A 22,255-nucleotide genomic window follows, 5' to 3' on the forward strand; every position below is an offset into this window, starting at 1 on the left:
AGCCAATTACTTTTTTAAGTGATTGGCTGAGAAAGTGGACCAGAATCTTGTTGAGTGGTTTTTTTTTTTTGTTGTCTGTTTGTTTTTGAGACAGGGTCTTACTGTGTCACCCAGGCTGAAGTGTAGTGGCAGAATCACGGTTCACTGCAGACTTGACCTCCCAGGGTCAAGCAATCCTCCCACCTCAGCCTCCTGAGTAGCTGGACCATAGGCATGTGCCACCATGCCTGGCTAATTTTTAAATTATTATTATTTTTTGTAAAGACAGGGTCTCCCTATGTTGCCCAGGCTTGTCTTGAACTCCTAGATTCAGGGATCCTCCCACCTTGGCCTCACAAAGTGCTGGGATTACAGGCGTAAGCCACTGAGTCTGGCCATTGAGTGTTCTTTTCAAAATAAATACATAACTTCAGAAGTGCAACCTGGCACAACATTGTATACTGATTGGGCATGTATTTCTTGGTAGAAATTGACGATGAAAAAGATTGTATGAACCAGAGAATATGACGTTGGAAGTTAATTTGTTCATCTTTACTCTGCTGTGCACAGAGGAGAAATATTAGCATATACTTCTTCAATTCACATAAACCCCAAATAGGTTTTTGTACATAGAAAAAGAATCTTTAAAAATTAACACACCTTTATGCTGACATTCAGAATTTAGAGGATTTATAAGAAGTTCCATGGGCGAGTTTAATGTGGGAGGGTAGCTTTGACCATAAATTATAGTAAAAGATTTTTTAGACCTTTTAAATGTATTATTCCTTTATATAATAGACTTAAGACTGATAGGAGGCAAAGAACAAATAAGCAAGATATGACATATCTGTGAATATTTCAGAATTGGACTCTCAAAAGTAATAATAATAGTAATACTTCCTAATGCTAGCTATGATTTTGTGCTCACATAATTTAAGTGTTGTCTACATTATTTCAATCCCTTATGAGATAGGGTTATTTTATACACATGAGAAAACATAGAGGCTAAATATCTTGACTGTCGTCACACTTAAGTGATAATAGTTGGATTTTATTCACTAGTTTGTTTCTCTCCTTTCATTTCTTTTCAGTAAATGAGATTTTATGATGGCAGTGGAATGTGTAGAGGTGGTCTGAGTACAGGGGTAGCAGCATGTAACATGAAAGACTGGGCTGGTGACTGATGTGAAAATGTGTAAAAACCAGCAAAAGTTGAACTGCTGTTTGTTCTTCTATAGCAGTTCCCTGCCTTTGACCTGTAGTAGCAACAGACTCATCCGGGGACTTGTTAGATACAAATTCTTGGATCCATTCACCCAGACTTACTGAATCAGGGACTCAGGAGTGGGCCCAACCATCTGTTTTAACAAGTCCTCTAGGTGATACTGATGAGTATAAAGTTTGAGAACCAAGTTTCAGTCTAAAGCAGTACAGAATCAGGAGTTTTGATTAACATTACGCTTTTTTGTTCTTCTGTGTACTTAATCATATTGCAAAGTGTTTATCAAAACTTCCACCTGAGTGCTCTTAACAACAGAGTGAAAGTTTACACCCAAGAGGACCTGGGAAGAGCACTAACCAGAAATACAGAAGTCTCCTGTTCTATTTTATTGATTTTAATTTTGCCCTCTGTTCCATAACAGGTACATGTACGTGTTTCTTTTAGTATGAAATGCATGTGTGCCCTAGAGAAATCATTGAATAAAGTTGAGACTCCAGAAGAATGCACTATGTTGACAAGTAGTTGAAAGTATACCTTCAGACCTCAGTGTTGGAAGCTTAACCTCCGTCATTTTGTAAGAATTATTATCAGTACTTTTTTTTTCTTTTTCTTTTTCTTTTTTTTTTGAGACGGAGTCTCACTCTGTTGCCCAGGCTGGAGTGCAATGGCGCGATCTCAGCTCACTGCAAGCTCTACCTTCTGGGTTCAAGCGATTCTCCTGCCTCAGTCCCCCGAGGAGGTGGAATTACAGGCGACCGCCACCATGCCCGGCTAATTTTTTGTATCTTTAGTAGAGATGGGGTTTCACCATGTTGACCAGGCTGGTCTTGAACTCCTGACCTCGTGATCTGCCCCCCCCCCCAGCCTCCCAAAGTGCTGGGATTACAGGCATGAGCCACCGTACCCGGCCAGTACTTCTTTAAAAACAAGGGCAATACAAAGTGTGAATGAAAAATATAAATGTCAGTTTGACAACCCACATATAAAAGTCACTCATTCTTTTAATATTCATGCCTCATGGTTTTCCTTGTTTTTCAAAATAAAAATATAAAAACCTAAGCATTAACACAAGGAGGTTATTAGAGAAAATTCAAACGTGAATATAATGGTTTAGTCTAATAGACACTGAGGTGGACTCTACTTTGGCTTGAAAATTTTGGTTTAAAAGAGTTTTAATAAAATACTTAGTTTCTTCAGGTAGCTGAAAGTGGAGAAAGTGGACATTAGGTTTTTTAATATTTGAGGAGATGTGAGGGGGATATAAATCTCAGTGTATATAAAAGAAGATAATTTTATTTTGTGGTTTTCATCACAGCCTGTACTTTATGATGCTGCTGAATAAATGTGTAATTCAAGTAGGTTTGAGAAAGTAAAAGCAAGAAAGTAAAGCGTTAACACTCTAGATTTAGAAAAGAATAGAAATAATCAACAATTATTTAATGAATATATTACTACAGTCAAAGGGAACAACATTGGTCTTAGGTGGAAATCAACTTTTCATTTTTATTGATATTGAAATAAAGCAGTACCTATTTCCTTAAAACCTCTGTATTGAATTTCTACATTAACCTACACATGTTTTGCAAAGAAAAAAAATGAATTATGTGTCGTGTAGGCAAATACAAATATGCAGAAATACTTAATGGCTCCTGCTTTCTGCAGCATAATGGCATCCACTAACTTTGATTTCTATTCGCTGTCATTCTGCATGTATCTTGGTTTCAACCTCTTTCCCTTGCAGTACTGCCCCACTCCCCGAACCAAAATTTTCAGTTCTCTGAGTTCAGATTACCTAGAGAGAATCTGATTTTTTGCCTGTTTCTTTTTAAGTTCATTGCCGTTGTTCTTTTAGGAAATCTTTCAAAGTAGACCGTCTTTTAGGCTATTGAGTCAGAATCCAGCCAGCTGTGAAAGATAGCTGACGTGAAACGTAGAGGCATAGGTAGGAACCCCTTTGAAGAAGGATGACTGTCAGCCATTCTGAAGCTTCTCCAATGTAGTATGTATAACATTTTTAAACATTCTTACACATCCCTGGTATTTTTTTAAATATATCTGCCTGAAGCATGATAACTTTATGTCTTTCAAATTAGATAGCGAGGGCTGCCACTCTTTGGTTAAAAAAGTAAATTAGCTGAAAAGCAAAAGATTCTTAGAAGAAATTCTTTTTTACTTTATCCAGAGACTGACAGTGACTGAAAGCTGAGGAATATATTAGCTTTGTTTTATCTTTATATGTTTTTGAGTAAAAAATGGTTCCAAAGAGTTTGATTCCATAATTTTTCTGTAATTATTTACCCTCTACTATTCCAAGAATACTTGAAGCTATTGATTGTAGTCAAAATTTTGAAAGATTGGTATCATATAGGCAAAACATAAAAGAAACACAGCAATTCATCAATGTTGCCATTGCCTGAAGAATAGCAATAACAAAACAAGTAAAATAATAAGATAAACAAGTTTTATTTATGAATGAGTGCAAATCAGACCATTCCTAAATTTCTTGTTTTAGTAGTCAATGAAATCACCTTACTGTTGGGAACTAGGCATAGTTCAGTGAAAAGGATAATGAACATCTGTCTTTAATATGAGTTAGTAGCATATTAATTTAAGATTTGAAATCTAGACCAGGCCTGGTGGTTCTCACCTATAATCCTAGCACTTTGGGAGGCCACAATGGAAGGATCACATGAGACTAGAAGTTCGACACCAGCCAGGGCAGCATAGTGAAACTCTGTCTATAAAAAAATTAAAAATTGGCTGGACGTGGTGGCTCATGCCTGTAATCCCAACACTTTGGGAGACTGAGACGGGCGGATCACGAGGTCAAGAGTTCAAGACCAGCCTGGCCAACATGGTGAAACTCCATCTCTACTAAAAATACAAAAATTAGCTGGGTGTAGTGATACTCGCCTGTAGTCCCAACTACTCGGGAGGCTGAGGCAGGAGAATCGTTTGAACCGGGAGACAGAGGTTGCAGTGAGCCAAGACTGCGCCATTGTACTCCAGCCTGGATGACAGAGCAAAGCTCCGTGCTCCGTCTCAAAAATAAATAAATAAGTAAAATTATCTAGGCCTGGTGGTACACGCCTGTAATTCCAGCTACTCAGGAGGCTGAGGTCAGGGAGGATCCCTTAAGCTCAGGAGTTCAAAGCTATAGTGAGCCATTATCATGCCATTGCATTCCAGCCTGAGTGATAGGGTAAGACCTTGTCTCAAGGAAAAAAAGATTTAAAATCTATGAAGGATCTCAAGTAACAATTAACTGAAGAGGTCAATAAGAAGATTGGTGTGTCCTCTCCTATAGATGGTCATTGAATTCATGAACATGTATAGGATAATTCATTTTCTTAGCATGAGTAGTAGGATACTTAATACTACTGAGTTTGATAACATCAGTGATAAACTCAAAGCTTAGTTGTTGAGATAGGAAATAATCTCAATCAGAAGTTTACATTACAGGGGATTTTTCAGTGATAGAGTAATAAGTAAGAAAGAGATGATAGGAATTAAATCCTTTATTTAGGGAGAGAGGAATACCTCTGTGATTTACAGATATCTTAGGCGGAAAAGAAGTTGTCTCAGAGGTGACAGCTGACAGAATAACCTATATGGTATGCACTAAGAATTTGAAAATGAAGGGAAAGAGAAGGAGGATTGCTTATGAGGGTACCTGTGGAACAAAGTAAGGGGTAGACCACCTTGTAGAGTGAAAAGATAGTGGTTTTTTTAGTAGGACAAGTTATAGATGGATAAATTAGTTCTTTGTTAACTAACTTTATTAACCAGAACATCCTTATGGTGAGTTGTGATGTCCAAAAAGATAAGTCAGTTATTGGTTATTGGAGAAATTTCACCAGTTACATATTTCCTTATGTTTTGTAGTGGTCCATCATGAGACACTGTAAAAAAAAAAAAAAAAAGTTTTTCTAATCATGACTGTGGTGGTATCATGGGGAGTTAATACATAAGAGAATGGCATGCCATAAAGATAAGGAAAACATGAATTTGAAATTTAAGAAATCTTAACATTTGATTCTTTAGACCTGTAAATGTGTGGGTATAGCAGCAGATATGAATGAGCCATAAAATGGATTTTAATAAAGGATGGGAGTGAAGATAAGAAGAGGATGATTCCACCACATCTTACCAATCAAAAAGGACATATTATTTTTTAACGGTTCACTGAAACCTTTATATATATAGGCTATATATAAATATATGTTTATATGTATTTAATAACATTATATATATAAAAACAAACATACTTATATATATTTATATGTATATAGCCTATATATATATATATATACACACTTTTTTAGAAAACAGTGAAAAATTAGACATTATGATGGCTTATAACTCTAGTACTTTAATTATCAGGCTCGTAGAAATACATTGCCATTGTTTCCATCATCACACATAATGCTTCCAAAGCACATCCAGTTATTACGAGAAGATAATGATAAATTAGTTGTGACATAAGTTAATTAAAAATCCCTTTGGTTTATGGCAGAGACTGTCAGCAAACAAAAATATGACCCCAGTCAGTTTTGTGTATTTTATGAAGCATTTAGTAGGGCTGTAACAGGGTACTTTTGAACAGAAATGTACTCCTCAAATATTCAGCCACCTTTTCAAGGTGACTTTTAAATACCACATATTAAAAGTAGGTATTTATTATATTAGGGGAGGTGATTTATGTAAATTGTGAATTGTTAGATTTTTAATTAATATGTGTCTTATTTTCAGAGTTTATGCGAATTCCATGTGTGGATGCTGGATTGATTTCACCACTGGTGCAGCTGCTAAATAGCAAAGACCAGGAAGTGCTGCTTCAAACGGGCAGGGCTCTAGGAAACATATGTTACGATAGCCGTAAGTGTTGATATCTCAATAATACACATACATTTTTAAGAATTATGATATTCAGACTAATCTGCTTTGGTGTTAGCAGTGACTTTTCTAGGCTAAAACACTAACATGGGCCAGCGTGATTTAGCACTGCTTATTTAGCAGAATTTATGGAGATTCGGGTCATTGTATTCTTATCTAAGAAATCACAGGAAATAAAATGTTTTCCTCTATTATCACAAATGATATTTTCAGAGGAAATTAAGTCAGTTTCTAAGAAATTGGGGCTTTAAGTTTAGAAAAAATACATATGTGCATCTTCTCAATTAGGTTTCATTGAAGTATTATCTCTGAATGGGAATGCTTATGGACACAATTTTTTAAAGTTTCTACGTCTGTCCAAATACATTTTTAATTACTTGCAATTCAGTAAAACCAATCATAAAAACCATTCTCTTCTCAAAAGCTAGATTGGCCCATTGCATTCACATTGACTCCATTCCTATTTGTCATTATATCATTGTCATCCTCACCACCTTCTATAATACACTGTTCTACTAGGCAAAAAGAAAGCAAGAACTGGGGTATGGGTATATTGTAACAGCGTTACAATTTCTACTTCCCCTTTCTACATATAAACAAAATACAGAAAAGAAATTTAAGTATATTTAGCTTAACTAGGCTTATTCTGATTTTCCTTAGAGTTCTATTTGCTGAGCCAAAACACATATTTTATCATTCACCTGTAAAGCCTCCTAGGAATTTAGTTTTATTTCTATAACTAGGATAACTTTTAATGCTTATTTTTCCCATTGAGTGTTTAACTCAAATGAGTTTTGTTATAAACACACAAGATATGGCCCTTTTATAATAGGCAGTCCTTCAAAAAGTGATTTATGCATATGAGCCAGAAAGAAAGGACATAAATATATTCATTTATGATATAAGAAAGAAGTAGAAAAAAGATTGAAACTACAGTTATAACTTATATATAGCAGTAGTGGTAAAGCTAGCCTCATTTATTCTCCTTTTCTTACTTTTTCTGAAATAGGAGTTACAATAGCCATAAGTATTGAAATATCAGTAATTAATCTGAGGACATAGATGTCTTAATATGAATTTTAACTTCAGTTTTCAGTCCCCAATATAGCCTGCAAATCTACCTATCTGCTCCTTCATTCCAGTTCTTTTTATCGTAGGGTATTAGCTTTATTTACAAAATTCTATTGCTTTATGTTTATAATTTTGTGTTTTCTTATTTAGGATTTTTATTAAGCACCATAGTTTATAATTATCAACTTTCAAGATTGAATCATTTATTATATATTTATATGATTAATGTTAGCAATATATATTAGACCTCAGCTGACTAGTAGTCAAAGATTAGTTACATGTACTTGGAAAGTATTGATTATTACTGTTTTTATTGTTACTTTTCCGTGTTTGTTACTAGAATTTAAGGGTACCAAAAGTATTCTTTAAACTTTGTTCATTTTAGTTATTCTTGAATTATACATTGTTTGAACATAGAGAATATTACCTGTTTTGAGAACTTTTGTCCTGGTGTTTTTCCTATTAATAAAATAGGAGAAATACACACAGTGATATTTTGTTTCATATTGCTTTGGTTTTTAATGGGCATAGAGTAATTTTATTTCCTGTGTATTCTAAAGAACCTTGAAGTTAGGGTAATAAATGTCTAGTTAAGATTATTCTTTTGATGAAACTGAAGTCCATTATTATAGTATTTATTATATCTATTTACTATCTTACAGGATATACAATATAAAGTTCTATGGATATCCTTTAAGTTATGAAGTTAATTTTTTTCTTATTATAAATATTTATGACCAACTTATCCTCATTTAGTTCAATGGAAGTCATAGCTAAATGATTAATTAAGCATAGTAAATAAGGCCATATTTTTATACTTTTAAACTTCAGGAAATGAAGTTTGAAGTCTTAAAAGTGAATGAATGTAAGAAGTGATTCATTACTTACTATAAGTCAGGTGATGAAAATGTATTGTGCCATGCTTTCATATGCATATAGTTTCCATAGACTGCATGCTTTCTTACCCTTTTATTCAAAATTAAATCCTGTGAACTTCTTAGTGATTTCTCTAGAATGATTGCAGGACAATTACATTGTTTATACTTGAATTACAAGAATAATATAAAACCCTGTAAACGTGATGGTATGTGGTTGATTTGGGAATATACTTGAAATGCATTTCCCAATTTATTTTGTGACAACCGGATATTTTTCCTTTTTAAACAAGTTTTTAGTGGCTTTTATTTTAATTCATCAACCTTCTTCACTCTCGGGAATGTAATGCTTCGTTTTTAAAAAGAGTATAGAAAACTACATGATAGCCTTGTGATCAATACAAATAATCTTTTTCTATCAAATAAAGTATGTTTTAAAGAGTTCATATATTTGTGTTTTATCAGACTTACCTATGGGGCTAATCAGTTGATTTCCATTTTATTAATGTACTCCAGATGAATAACTTTTTTAACGTAGGTTTATTCAGTATGATCATAGGCTTACAGTAGATAGTAAAGTTGATGTAAATAGAAAGTGGTATAAAGAATTCACTGTTGGATCACTTGGCCTTTTGGCTAAGATCAAGCGTAGAATTCACTATTGGAGATAAAAATTTGAGAAATTCATACATGTTCTATAGATTTTTACTTTGACACATGGAAAGTAAAGCATTTGCTAGCATATTTCAGTTAGCATAGTGTATTTGAAAGGAAGTGAGCTCCAACTGTAGAAAGAATTACCATAAAATCCGTGGAAATCTTTGGAGAAAAACTAGGTCAGATTTCAGTTTTACCAGCCTTGACAGTGCCCATTTTAGAAACTTTTCCTAATGAAAGAAAACAGCCTTATGTAATCCTAACATCAGGTAACAAACTGGCATACTGCTAAATGGGACGGAGTAAAGTTTTGTTGCTGATGAACTTTTTGAATCCCAGTCTCCCTCTTGCATATAGAGATGAAAGAATCACTGGCTGGGAACATTTTTCATTTAAAATACTTGATCTTTTTTCTTCCAGAGAGCTGCAAGGCACTTCATTTATGGATTTCTCTTTCGAAGTATCCAAGCAGACTTCTGATATAAGCAATACTTTAAAATTCTTCTGCCCTTTAACTTTGCCAAAATAACTCTTTTTATGAGAATTTTGACATCTTTCAGATCACACAAGAAAGGAAAGTTGTATTTCAATTTGGAAAGAAATAATCAAAATTGTGTGTTTGATGGAATATACCAGGGAATGTGGTTTTAAAGCGCAGTAGTATCATATTTCAGAAATGCATGCCTTTGGCCTGTTTACACTTCCATTTCAAAGGTGTTGTAAAAAAGAGGATTATGTTCTTATATAGCTGTCTTTGTGGCATTCCTCATTTCATTGATTTGTTTATGTAACTGTGCACATTTTAAATTGCTGATATACTTAAATGGCCTTATAGTTTTAAAAAGCTTTATGTTAAATTCCCATCCTGTATTTATAATTCCTGGGGATAAATTGGTGATTTGAGACTAGTGTTCTGTTTGTGGATATTACTGCTTGAGGTAAGGAAATAATTGTTACTTGATCTACTAGTTAAAAGATATTAGTAGAGGCTAGAAGAAAATGATTACATGAAGTTAAATATTTATGCCTTTTTATACATGTAGGAAGAATAATGTACAAATCAAATAAAGATGTTTTAAAATTAAACAAATATACCTCTTCATAGAAATAAAGTGAATGCTTACTGTGTAACTGGTACTATTATTGGAAAGATATGCACACTTAAGCTTATATGATATACTTTCATACATGAGATAAAAAGTTGTATTCTTCCTCACTGATGAGTAAATAAATATTAAAATGAGGTGGTAATCAGGCTTGCCAGAGCCAGTGTTTATGATGTGAAATATTGTTTATTCATTGACATCAAGTATATATGGGAAGGATGCTGAAACATATGCATGTATGCATTTGTATATTGGTGATTCTTGTGCAACACTATTTTAATATAAAGGCTTTATATATAAAAATTCTTTATATAAAAATAGTGTAGAAGGAATCGTAGTTCTTACTGCAAATGCTGAAAAATAGTTACCAATAATTCTACAATATTTTATCATGTAAGTTGGTCAGAAAAGTATATATTAATATAATACAGACATACTTTGAAATCGCCAAAGTAATCAAAGTATATTTGCAACAGTTATATTCAAAAGGGAACTATTTATATCCATCATTTAAAATAAATGCTTATTTCAGTGATAGCAATTAGGTTATTTGATGAGTTATATTAGTTACGTTATTAAAGTCTCATGTCTTTGTATTTACTCTATTTTCTGTGTTACTCAGTTTTAGAATAAAATAGAATTATCAGTCAATAAGTAGCATAAAAATAAGATTCTTCAGTTTTCATCAATCTGTTGTATTTTATGAGTTTTATTATTTAAGTACATCATGTATATAAGAATAAACAACAATATGTTACTGCTACTTTTAAAGATAGTAGTTATGACTGTTATCACATGAAAGCATTCCACTATAAAGACATTCTAAATATAGATTGAAGTAGATGTTGTTTTGTAACACTGTCGTAAGCTCTAAAAACAATCATATGCCATTAAAGAGCTTTTTAAATGGTAGAGAAAATAAAATGAACAAAGGAACACAACTTGAGGACAATTACAGAGCACACATTATATATATTTTTTATCAGAATGAAAATAAATAAGAATATTAACTGTAGCTGTTTTTTAAAGAAATTAACCAAATAGTGCATTGCTTAGAAAAGAATTCGTTTACAAATTAATATAATTATAAATGTATAAAATTTTAATATAACCCCTAGAAAGTGGATATTGCAAATGAATGTGATTTGCAGCTCTACCATTCACTAAGTTGTCATTTAATTTTTCTGATTTTAGTTTCCTTATTAGTAAAGTAAGTTTGTTTGGATTAAGTATGTTTATATAAAAAGTGTGTGACTCAATGTAATACATACAGCAACATAGAAAAGATATTTACATAAAGATATTAAAGCCAGAAGCCATATAAAGAGAGGCAAAGATAAATCTGGTGGAAAGCAAGGATATTATGCTTAACTGTGTATAAGCACTGATTTCACTTGAGCTTCTTGGCAGCCTATGTGAAAAAAAAAACTTGATATACCTTGTAATTTTTATTTTATTATAGAAAGGAATATTTTAGTTCTTTAATCAAAAAACTTTTGAGACAACATAGTAGGAGGGTGTCATTAATACCCCAGATGATTCTGTGCACATACCTAGTTACAATATGTAAGGATATTTACTGGCATTACAGTGTCCCTAGTGACTGTTCTACAAAAGTTGCCCAGATGTTTTCCATGTGATTGTTTCTTATACGAATCTTCAACAGAATCCGGGAAATAATACTGAGAACTTTACAGAAGGTTGTTATATTTGGTTAGTATATTCCAAGTGTGTTGTTTTTTGGTGGCTAAACTTGCTTAAAGGATTCGGTTTAAAAATTTGAAAAAGTTTTGACTTGAAATATTTCCTAGTTCATTTTAAAACCAGAATACAATTCTGGTTTCCATTCATTGTACTTTGTCCTTTTCTCTATGTTGTGTGATGTATCAAGTTGTATTTCTTGAGACGAAAAACCATGTTTATCTTTGATTTTTGAGCCCAGTATCAGTTTGATGGAAACCTGACTAGCATGAAAGTGAGTATTTTAAAATACCACTTTAGTTGTGGTACACAAATCTGTACATATGTTAGAATTGCTTAGAACCATGCATGGCTATACACGTATACTAATGCATGTAAAAACTGATGAAATATGAATAAGGTCCAACATTGTACCAATGTCAGTGTCCTGGTTGTGCTATTGCTTAGTAGAATTATGCAGTGTTACCATTGGAAGAAGCTGGATAAAAGATACATGAAACCTTTTGTGCTTTTTTTTTTAATAACTTCTTGTGAGCCTCTAATTACTTATAAATAAAAAGTTTTAAAACCTCACCTATCCAGAAAGCATATATATTCTCTTCTCTATGGGAAATGACCGTGTTGTTTCAGCAGTACCTGAGGTAAGAGGTGAGGGCAGCAGGTATATATACACATACACACAAAAATTTAAAGCGTAGCTCACAGCAATAATTTTAATGAGTTTGTGCAATTAATGTGAAAGACAAAATTGCCTGTAATTTTTTCTCCCTCCAAATTGGACTTTTATGGAAAAAAAAAATCAACAAAAACCTAACAGCCCTAAAATAAGATTTAGGGAGTGAGAATTCATATTTTTTGGGTTAGGACCCAGGGACAAAAGCAGAGTAAATTTCTTAGAAGGGGAATAACTGATAGGGAAATAATATAGACCAAAAAAGTGAAATTATGAACTCAAGTAAACAAGTTGGTGTTAAAATGAGAAAGGACATTTCTGCCATAGAGAAAAAAGAAGATAAATGAAAGTATAAAAAAAAACCTTAATTAGTAAAGAGGGTACTCAAAGGTGTTTCTGGGTATAGTTCTGTCTTCCCAGTAAGGTAGACGTCAAGGTCATCTGTTAATAAAAGTCAACACCAAAATGATGGTAGGAAGTGTGTGGTTTTGGGGGAAAGTTCAGAATTGGGGCTGTGGAACATGTAAATCATGAAGATACAATTTTTTCAAATAGCCAAATAGTAATACAGGTGTGCTATGGTAGAGATCTTGATTGTGCATCCATTAATGTATAGTGTGCACTTAAAATGTCTGTAGGCTAAGGAATTATTTTGACTTTGATTTGTGGACAGGAAGGAGCCTCTGAAAGTAACTTGAAGAAATTGATATTTTCAGTTTTGTAGCATCATATAGTCTAGTTGGAATGGACAGAGATGTGAGGCAGAGATTTCAGGAAGCCGTTATAGGAGGCCACGTGTGGTGTGGTAAATAGTGACTGCGGCAGAGAGAACGGAATTATAATGTGAAGTGAGAGACAGGACTCAGATAGTTTATTATCAGTTTGGCTGATTCTTGCATAGCACCGTACCAGGTTTAAGCAATGTTAAGTACTCTATCTCTTCAGATAGTTTGCACTTTGAGAAACTATGATCTTTCCATTTTTGTACTTGGTATTAAATTTAAATTCCTCTTTTATTAAATGGTATTCAGAAATGCAAGATTCTATAAAGTTTACCTTAAAAATTGTAGGACAAAGAACAGATATTACTGCTTTTTTTCCCATGCTTGATTACTTTCCAACTACTATTTTATAAAAAGCTAATGTCTTAGGGAAGACATGAAATAGTAATTTCTGAGTGATTGTTCTTAATTTTATAGATAACGAAAGTAGAAGCAACCTGTGAGAGAGTATTGCATATAGCAAAAATATTAGATGATTTTTCTTGGGTTCAGTAAGAAGTCATATATGATTGCCTTCCCCTGCCCCACCTCACCCCCATTCTCTGAGTCAGAAGGCTGAATGGCTTCAGAATTTTCCTTTCCTCATTAACAGGACTTAGGTAGGGTGGGAAAAGTCTAATTATAGAGGCCTATTTGGGGGTTTAAAAACATTTTTGGTCTAGATCTGTTTTTTCTCCTTACCTTTACCACTCTCATGTCACCTGTTAAAGTCAAAGTTTAGATATGTGAAACGTTTAAGATTTCCAGTTTGCTTGTTGAAACCCTATCGGTGCCGGGCGCGGTGGCTCACGCCTGTAATCTCAGCACTTTGGGAGGCCGAGGCGGGCGGATCACGAGGTCAGGAGATCGAGACCATCCTGGCAAACACGGTGAAACCCGTCTCTATTAAAAATACAAAAAAAAAAAAAAAAAAAGAAAGAAAGAAACCCTATCAACACATGTTATCCACTGCTCTTTTTAATGGGGTTTTGTTTAAATTATTTTAATTTTCTTATTTGTAACCAAGTTGAAGTACTGAGAACTTTCTCAACTTTTGATCAGTGTTTTCCTTGCTACAAGTAGGGTTCATTTTACTTGGTGGTAAGGAAATATGAAAAATAAATGCTAGTAAAAGTGAATAATACAGGGCCAGGCATAGTGGCTCGCACTTGTAATCCCATCTTGGGAGGCCAAGGCAGGTGGATCACTTGAGGTCAGGAGTTCAAGACCAGTCTGGTCAACATGGTGAAACCCCATCTCTATTTAAAAAGAAAAAACTTGGCCGGGCGCGTTGGCTCAAGCCTGTAATCCCAGCACTTTGGGAGGCCGAGACAGGCAGATCACGAGGTCAGGAGATCGAGACCATCCTTGGTAACACTGTGAAACCCCTTCTCTACTAAAAAATACAAAAAACTAGCCGGGCGAGGTGGCGGGTGCCTGTAGTCCCAGCTACTCGGGAGGCTGAGGCAGGAGAATGGCGTGAACCCGGGAGGCGGAGCTTGCAGAGAGCTGAGATCCGGCCACTGTACTCCAGTCCCGGCGACAGAGTGAGACTCCGTCTCAGAAAAAAAAAAAAAGAAAAAACTAGCCAGCCATGATGGCATATGCCTATAATTCCAGCTTTGGGAGCCTGGGGCATGAGAATTGCTTGAACCCAGGAGGCAGTGATTTGAGATCACAGCATTGTACTCCAGCCTAGGTGACGGAGTAAGACTGTCTCAAAAAAACAAAAAGTGAATAATTTACATTTTTCCTGCTGAGTAAAATGTTTTTACCCTTTGAGGAACTATGCTGTCGTCAGTTCAGATTAAATTCTAAATCATAACTATATATACATTTTACATTTGCTCACACCCACATATATGTAGTCTAGCATAATTTAAGTATGAAGTAGTTTGGTACAAAAACAGCTTTTATATTTACAATATTTATAAAAGCTTTTGATCTTGAACAATTGGAGTAATAAATTGGAACAATAAATTACATACATTGTTATCTAAATGCTATGTAAAATTCACTTTCAGTAATTTTTATAGAAATAATTGAGTTAAATGACTTTATGATTTGTTTATAAACTAAGGATATTCAGTCTTTTGCTAATAAAATGATACAGAAATATAAAAATATAGGAAGTAAAGAAAGCTTTAGTCATTTCTTTAGGAAATGTATTGCCATTTATGAATCCTTTATTAGATAAAGGGTTTTTGAAAAAGTAGAATTATTGAACAATTTAAACTGATGTGAGAAATCTGTTGGACTACAGAAATTAATACTAATATCAACAGGCGCACCAAAAACTGTGTCCATTAAATGCTGGGCCATAACCTCATTTTATGCTGTATCCTTGGTACTAGTGCTTTGGGAAATGAAAGATTTAATTCATTTTCTTTTCCTGATCTGGCATTACAAGTGTAAATGTATATACACCTTGAAATTTTCCCACCTAAATGCAGGTTTTTAAACCTGAATATAATATCAGAAAATTGCAAGTTGCATGCTTCTCTTTTGATACGTGTGCGCTTAGCAGTCATGGTGGCTTTTTCTTCATGACTCACTTTTGTAATTTTACTTATGTAATGTGTTATAGCTTTTGCTTTTATATCTAGTCTTTCAGGGATTTTGCCTGAATCTGGAAGGTGAATAAATTGTGTTTTGAGTTTTAGAAATGATATTGATGAGCTTTTTTATTTCAATGCTGAAAACATTCTATTATGTCTAAGGTACATAATGGAAATTCACTGTTGACAGAATTATAGGGGGAAATATAAGCATTAGAATTTAATTTTCTTTCCTAGTAGACTTCATAAATACATTTTAACTTTGTCTTGAAAAACATTGTAGGGTCTGGATGTGGTGGCTCACAGCTGTGATCCTGACATTTTGGGAGGCTGAGATGAGAGGATCACTTGAGCCCAGGAGTGCAAGATTAGCCTGGGCAACATAGCAAGATCCCATCTCTACAAAAAATAAATTTAGCTGTGCACAGTGGAGCACTTCTGTAGTCCTGCTACTCAGGAGGCTGAGGTAGGATGACATGAGCCTGGGAGTTCAAGGCCGCAGGGAGACATGATTGTGCTACCACACTCCATCCTGGGTGACAGAGCAAGACCTTGTCTGAAAACAACAACAAACACAATGTAGATATGTCTATTACTGTTTCCCTGCTCCAGGAACTTGGCAAAATTAAAAGCAGTATATTTAATAGGAATGGAAAAAAAGTCTTCATAATCATGCAGATCAGAATGGCCACTATTTCAGACTTAGAAAAATACGTTGCTACTCATGATTTACATCACTGGCTTCTAATCTCTTTGTGAAAACTTCCTTTTTAACACCACAAATTATTGTTCTCCTCCTTTGAGGATGTAGGTCACGTATTTTATAGTAATGACTACTTACAAATGTATGTACTGAGAAGATATGAAATAATGAGTAAATGCCAGGAAATTCTCTGTGTCTTTGTATTCTTTGGTGTATGCGTACAACGATTTAATCCACAAATATTGATTGAACCAACTCTGTTTAGGGGACACTGCCTGTGATGGGGATTATGGGGGGAAATATGAGCAAGAAGTCTCTATCCTTGTGAGGCTTTCACAGGAGGAGGTAGATAATAAATACTACAGAAAAGATACTTATAGATTGTGATGATTGATATCAAGGGAATACAGAAGTTGATGTATAATGAGTGTATTTGAGTGTGAAGAAAGTTCTCTCTGTGGATGTTATTTAAGCTGAGGTCTGGAAAATGAGAATGAGCTAGCTAAGAGAAGAGGAAGAATATTCCTTATAGAAGTATATTAATTGAGCTAAGTGTGGTGGCTCACATCTGTAATCCCAGAACTTTGGGACGCCAAGGCTCAAGGGTTGCATGAGGCCAGGAGTTTGAGACCAGCCTGGCCAACACAGCGAGACTCTGTCTCTACAAAATAAAAAATGAGCCATTATGGTGGCACGTGTCTGTAATCCCAGCTACTCTGGAGGCTGAGGTGGGAGGATCACTTGAGCCCAGGAGTTCTAGGCTGCAGTGAGCCATCACACCACTGCACTCCAGCCTAGATAACAGTGAGACCCTCTCTCAAAAAACAAAAGTGTAGTAATTGTAAAGCCCTGAGAGGGGAAGGGATTTGTTAGAAATTCAGAAAGGAAACCAGGGTATGTGAGATACTGTGAACAGGGAGTTTTTTGTGATAAAGTTCAAGAAACAAAAGTGTAGATGATAGAAAACCTTGTGAGTCATCTTAGAAGTAGTGAGAAGTTGTTGAAGGCAAAAAGTGACATGACCTGATTCGGATTTTAAAAAATCACTGTTGGAGCTGCATGGAAAAGGAGTTGAGAAGGATAGAAATTAAGAGTTAAGAAGGGAAGCATTGAGACTAATTGAAAGACTTTTATAATTGTCCAGGCACAACATAATGGTAACTTGGATTAAGTTATGGTAGTGTGGAAAGAGGAGGAACTTGGAAAGTGTTTAGAGTGATGGATTGGATTGGGAATATGAGAAAGGGAGAAATCAAGAGTGATTTCTAGGACTTGAGTACCTGGACAGAAGATGGGGCAATTTGCCAATGTAGGAAAGAACAGAGGTTGTTTTTTGTTTCTGGGTTTTTCAGTTATTGCTGCTTTTTATTTTGTTTTGCTGCAGGCATTATTAAGTCTGAGATTCTTCATAGAGGCACAAGAAGAAATGGCACATAGGCAATTTCAATATCTTTATATTCTTTTACATTTGGGGAATAAACATTCAAAAAGTTAAAGTAATCTCCTGCATTTAGCAAAATGTTAACTGTTTCTTAGATAGAATATGTAGATTCAAGGGAACCAAGAGAAATTAGAAAGCTTAAGTGAATAAAGCTACCTTGAAGTCATGGTTTTTTACGTAGGAGGGAATTTAAAAGTCATCTTAGCCACCCCTGCCAAATTTTATAGATAAGAAACTGAGACCTGAAAATTCAAGTGACTTTTCAGAATCCACAGTTAAATTGGTGATAGTGTTGATCTAAAAACCAGGTCTCAGGTTCATTGTTTCTGTAAATACATCTGAGGAAGTTATCACTGTCGAATACATAAATGCACTGTCATTAAATACATTTATGCTTCAATGTGAATAATTCTGAGCATGCAAGTTTTGGAATATGTTTTAAGGATTTTACTAAAAGCTGTTCTTAAGCCAACATTTTGTTTAATTTGTTTAAAGATCACAAAAATAAAATTAACCTAATTGAAAGAACATAGAGTAGAACCAAGTGATGGAGGAAAAACTTTTTACATTTTTCCAAGTATAAAAGCTTTATTAAAAAAAAAAATTATGATGTGAGGGCTGGGTGTAGTGGCTCACGCTTGTGATCCCAGCATTTTAGGGAGGCAAAGGCTGGAGGATCACTTGAGGACAGGAGTTCGACACCCACCAGAGCAACATAAGGAGATCCCATCTCTACAAAAAAGTAAAAGAATTAGCCTGGCGTGGTGGCACACACCTGTAGTCCCAGCTACTCCAGAGGCTGAGACTTGAGCCCAGAACGTCAAGGCTGCAGTGAACTCTGATCAGGCCACTGCATTCCAGCCTGGGTGACAGAGCAAGACTCTGTCTCAAAAAATAAAATAATACTGTCCTAATTGTTCTGAATAAATTTGCTCTTTCCTCTGATGGTGATATAAGGAATTTATACACATCTAACATTTTTTAAAATGTTATTTTATCACTTTTGTTCGATTTTTCTGATTGTTAGTGTGCCCTTTTAAATATCTCTAATTTATTGGCACAGCAAAGTAAGCTTTTCAATTTAGTAGCTCTCTAACAAAATATTTTCTCATTCTGTGCTTTAAGTGAAATAGAACGGGGATGAAAGTGGCAAAACCATATTAACATGTCCGTGAGCAGCAAAAAAGTCTTTAGTGACCTGAGAAACCTTAACATAAACAGTAAGAAGCAAATAATAGGACAGAAATGAACAGATTCTTTACTCAGAATGTTTGTCATTTGAAGTGAATACTAAGTGGTTGTTCTTGTTATGCCCAGACCGTTTATTCCCCAAAGAAGACCACCAGAGTCCAGAGTCAAAGCCAAGCGGCAAGGATCTTTACTGCAAGTTCGAACTTGGTCCCTCCGTTCCACAGCATACAAGAGGGCCCCGAACAATGCGTGCGCTCGCTTTTTATAGCCCGATGTAAATAGGACTTGTAAGGTTACAGAGGAACAAGGGAATTCTTTAGGTTACAGCATTACAATTGGTTAACATATTAAGTTATACATTTAGCGGTGATCTATTGGTTCCCGTGCTTTCAGTGAAACTACAAACAGCTGTGTCGTTATCAGGGATTTTTCCAGGTGGTGTTTTTCTAAAGTTGAGATATATGGTGGGACGTGTTTGTACTGGGCCCAGGAAATTGAGAGAGATATGTTGTTTGTACTGGGCCCAGGAAATTGAGAGAGATATGTTGTTTGTACTGGGCCCAGGAAATTGAGAGAGATATGTTGTTTGTACTGGGCCCAGGAAATTGAGAGATATATGTTGTTTCTACTGGGCCCAGGAAATTGAGAGATATATGTTGTTTGTACTGGGCCCAGGACTGAGGAATGTGCCTGATTTCTTTCATTCCCCCCTTTTCTCAGGTATCTCTAGAGCCAATCTTGGGTCTTATAAGTCTGATTCTGTTTCAGCGTGTACAGGTTGGTATTGGGCTCTGAGGACTATGAGCTGTATGGTGTCAGACCTCTCTCTGACAAACTGCAAAATTCTGTTAACAACACAAGGTCCTACGGTAAGCAGAAATAGTAGACTTAGCAGGGGTCCGAGGAAGGGGGCTAACAGGGAAAACATAGAGGAATTCCACCATTGGTCTGCAGCTGAAGCAAACTGCTGTTTTTTTACCTCTATGCTTAACTTGCGTAACTGTTGGACCCGGTTCTCTACAAGCCCTGATTCATTTATGTAAAAACAACAGTCTTCTTTTAGGAACATACATGTTCCACCATTTTCAGCAGTGAGTAGGTCTAGGGCCCTCCGGTTCTGCAAGGTGACCTGAGCTAGGGCTGTGAGCTGTCGCTGAAGGGAGGCAAGGGACTCAGCCGACTCCTCCATAGCAACGGCAAATTGTTGGTACAACTTGTTGCTTTCTATGAGGGTGTGGCCTAGGGCTCCCCCCGCCAGTCCGGCCGCAATGAGGGATGAGGTGAGGGAGATTCCCGCAATGAGGGGAAGAAATATGGCTCGTGCAGGTCTCGGTCTAGGGGCTGGGTGAATAGCAGTGCTAGTCCAGTTACCGGTGTACCCCAGGAACTCGCCGGCAGTTAGTAGAGTTAACCAGGGAACTAATGTGACAGGAAGACACAGTAGGTCGGTAACAGAGGGACCAGATAGGTTTTTAGATAATGTTCCATTACACCAAAAGAATATGCCCGGTGGAGCCCTTAGGGTGGTACTAGGGGGCGTGGCAGTGATATTGCAGAGGCTGGAATTAGTTCCTGAGAAACAGTAGGGAAACTTCTCCTGACTGGGGTTTAGGTATAGCGGCACGTTAGGGATAGGGGCATATGAGAGGTTTTGGAGGCTGTTAGCTTGGACAGAAGTAGGGGATCCCCATGGCAGAGGGACAGCAGTAAGCGGTGGGCGCCCTAGAGTGGCACACAAAAAGCAGCCAGACAAGCTGGGAAGTCCTGTAAGGTTAGCAAGTTCTAATCCTTCTTGTAACAATTTTAACCAGGAGAAAGGACGTAAGTCTTGTGTTAGTCTGTTTTCCTGTCGTTGGATACCCCCATGGACCAGGGGCCGTACTTGAACTAGACCGCGCCACAGATAGAGATGACTGCTAGGCCACATGGAGGAAGAGAAATAGTATACAGCCCCATGTTGAGGCGTGGTCCAGCGGGAGTTCCAGGGGTCTCTGACTACCCATGTATATGAGAAGTCCCCATCCCGTCTACGATGGAAGGCCCACCTAGGATCTAACTGTTCTCCATTACCCCAATATTGGAATTTATGGACGTTATAGGGGCAGCCGGCACTCTGGTGCCACCAATAGTGTTTACAATTGTATTTAGTTTGATCAAACTCAAAGCATATTAGTGGTGCCACTGGTTTGGCTATTGGGAAACCGGTAAAATTTAGTAAAATTGGGCTATTGCACCCTGAGGAGGGGCAATCAGCACTGGCCAATGATTTCCCAGGCTTATGAGGTTGCCCAGGGTGGGTTTGGTTTTCATAAAGCCAGAATCTCCAGACAAAGGGATTAGGAACTGGTTTTGTGTTTGCCCTAGTGGCCACTAGGGCGACTAGCGTTAGGGTTAGACTACCTAGCTGCATGTTTGCAGTGAGCTATGCTGTTGGCGCAGGGTGAGTTTTAAGGGGTTGTTCTTAGCTTTGTCCACAGTCCACGTGGTCGGAGCTTCAGTCGCTGCCGTGATTGGTCCGAGAAGGTCAGAGGTCGGGTCCACTGGCTTGACGTGGGTGTAGTGGATCCACGACGCGATGCCTTCTACCTTGAGAGCGGTGGGCGTGGTTAGGAGTACCTGGAGTGGTCCCTTCCACCTGGGTTCTAAGGTCTCTTGTCGGTGTCACTTAACCAGGACCCAGTCTCCCGGCTGGTACGGATGGGGTGTCAGTGGGGGGCTGGTCTCATATAGTTCCTTCAGCTTGGGCCGGATTTCCTGATGAATTTTCTGCAAAGCTTGTAGGGAAAATAAGAGTTCAGAGACATTTTCTGTTTCAGATTTGAGCAGATCATCTTTTAGGCTGGGAACCAGGGGTGGGGGTCTGCCATACATGATTTCATAAGGGGTAAGGGCCAGTCTGTAAGGGGTATTACGGGCCCGGAACAGAGCGTAGGGGAGAAGGACCACCCAGTTAGCGCCAGTCTCCATAGTCAGTTTAGTTAAGGTCTCCTTTAAGGTCCAATTCATCCTCTCTACCTGTCCTGAACTCTGGGGCCTGTAAGCGCAATGTAGTTTCCAATTTGCCCCAAGGATGGAAGCCAAACCCTGATTTACCTTAGCAACGAAGGCCGGCCCATTATCTGACCCTATCTGGACGGGGAAACCATACCTGGGGAGGATATCTTCCAGAATTTTCTTTGCTACAACCTGAGCAGTTTCCCTTTTGGTTGGGAATGCTTCAATCCACCCTGAAAAAGTATCTACAAAGACAAGTAAGTACCGATACCCGTATTTTCCTGGCTTTATCTCAGTAAAATCTACTTCCCAGTAGATGCCGGGCCTGGTTCCCCTGAGCCTTGTTCCCATTGCAGCCTGGGATTGGGGGTAGGCGTTGTTAAGCTGGCAGACTCTGCAGTTGGTCACGATGTTGCTGGCCGTTTCG

At 36.7% G+C, this 22,255-nt stretch overlaps 1 protein-coding gene across 5 annotated transcripts in view; it reads left to right on the forward strand.

Annotated features, from left to right (window-relative positions):
- The window catches only part of RAP1GDS1 (Rap1 GTPase-GDP dissociation stimulator 1), a 181,817-nt gene that overhangs the window by 71,718 nt on the left and 87,844 nt on the right, over window positions 1–22,255 (forward strand). For all 5 annotated transcript variants that reach the window (XM_010358639.2, XM_010358644.2, XM_010358648.2 and 2 more), the window contains exon 4: window positions 5,954–6,079. In XM_010358639.2, coding sequence (XP_010356941.1) covers window positions 5,954–6,079 — 126 coding nt within the window. The remainder of the gene's footprint in view (window positions 1–5,953; window positions 6,080–22,255) is intronic.

Source organism: Rhinopithecus roxellana, chromosome 2, assembly GCF_007565055.1.
Source record: "Rhinopithecus roxellana isolate Shanxi Qingling chromosome 2, ASM756505v1, whole genome shotgun sequence".
NCBI classification, from domain to species: domain Eukaryota; kingdom Metazoa; phylum Chordata; class Mammalia; order Primates; family Cercopithecidae; genus Rhinopithecus; species Rhinopithecus roxellana.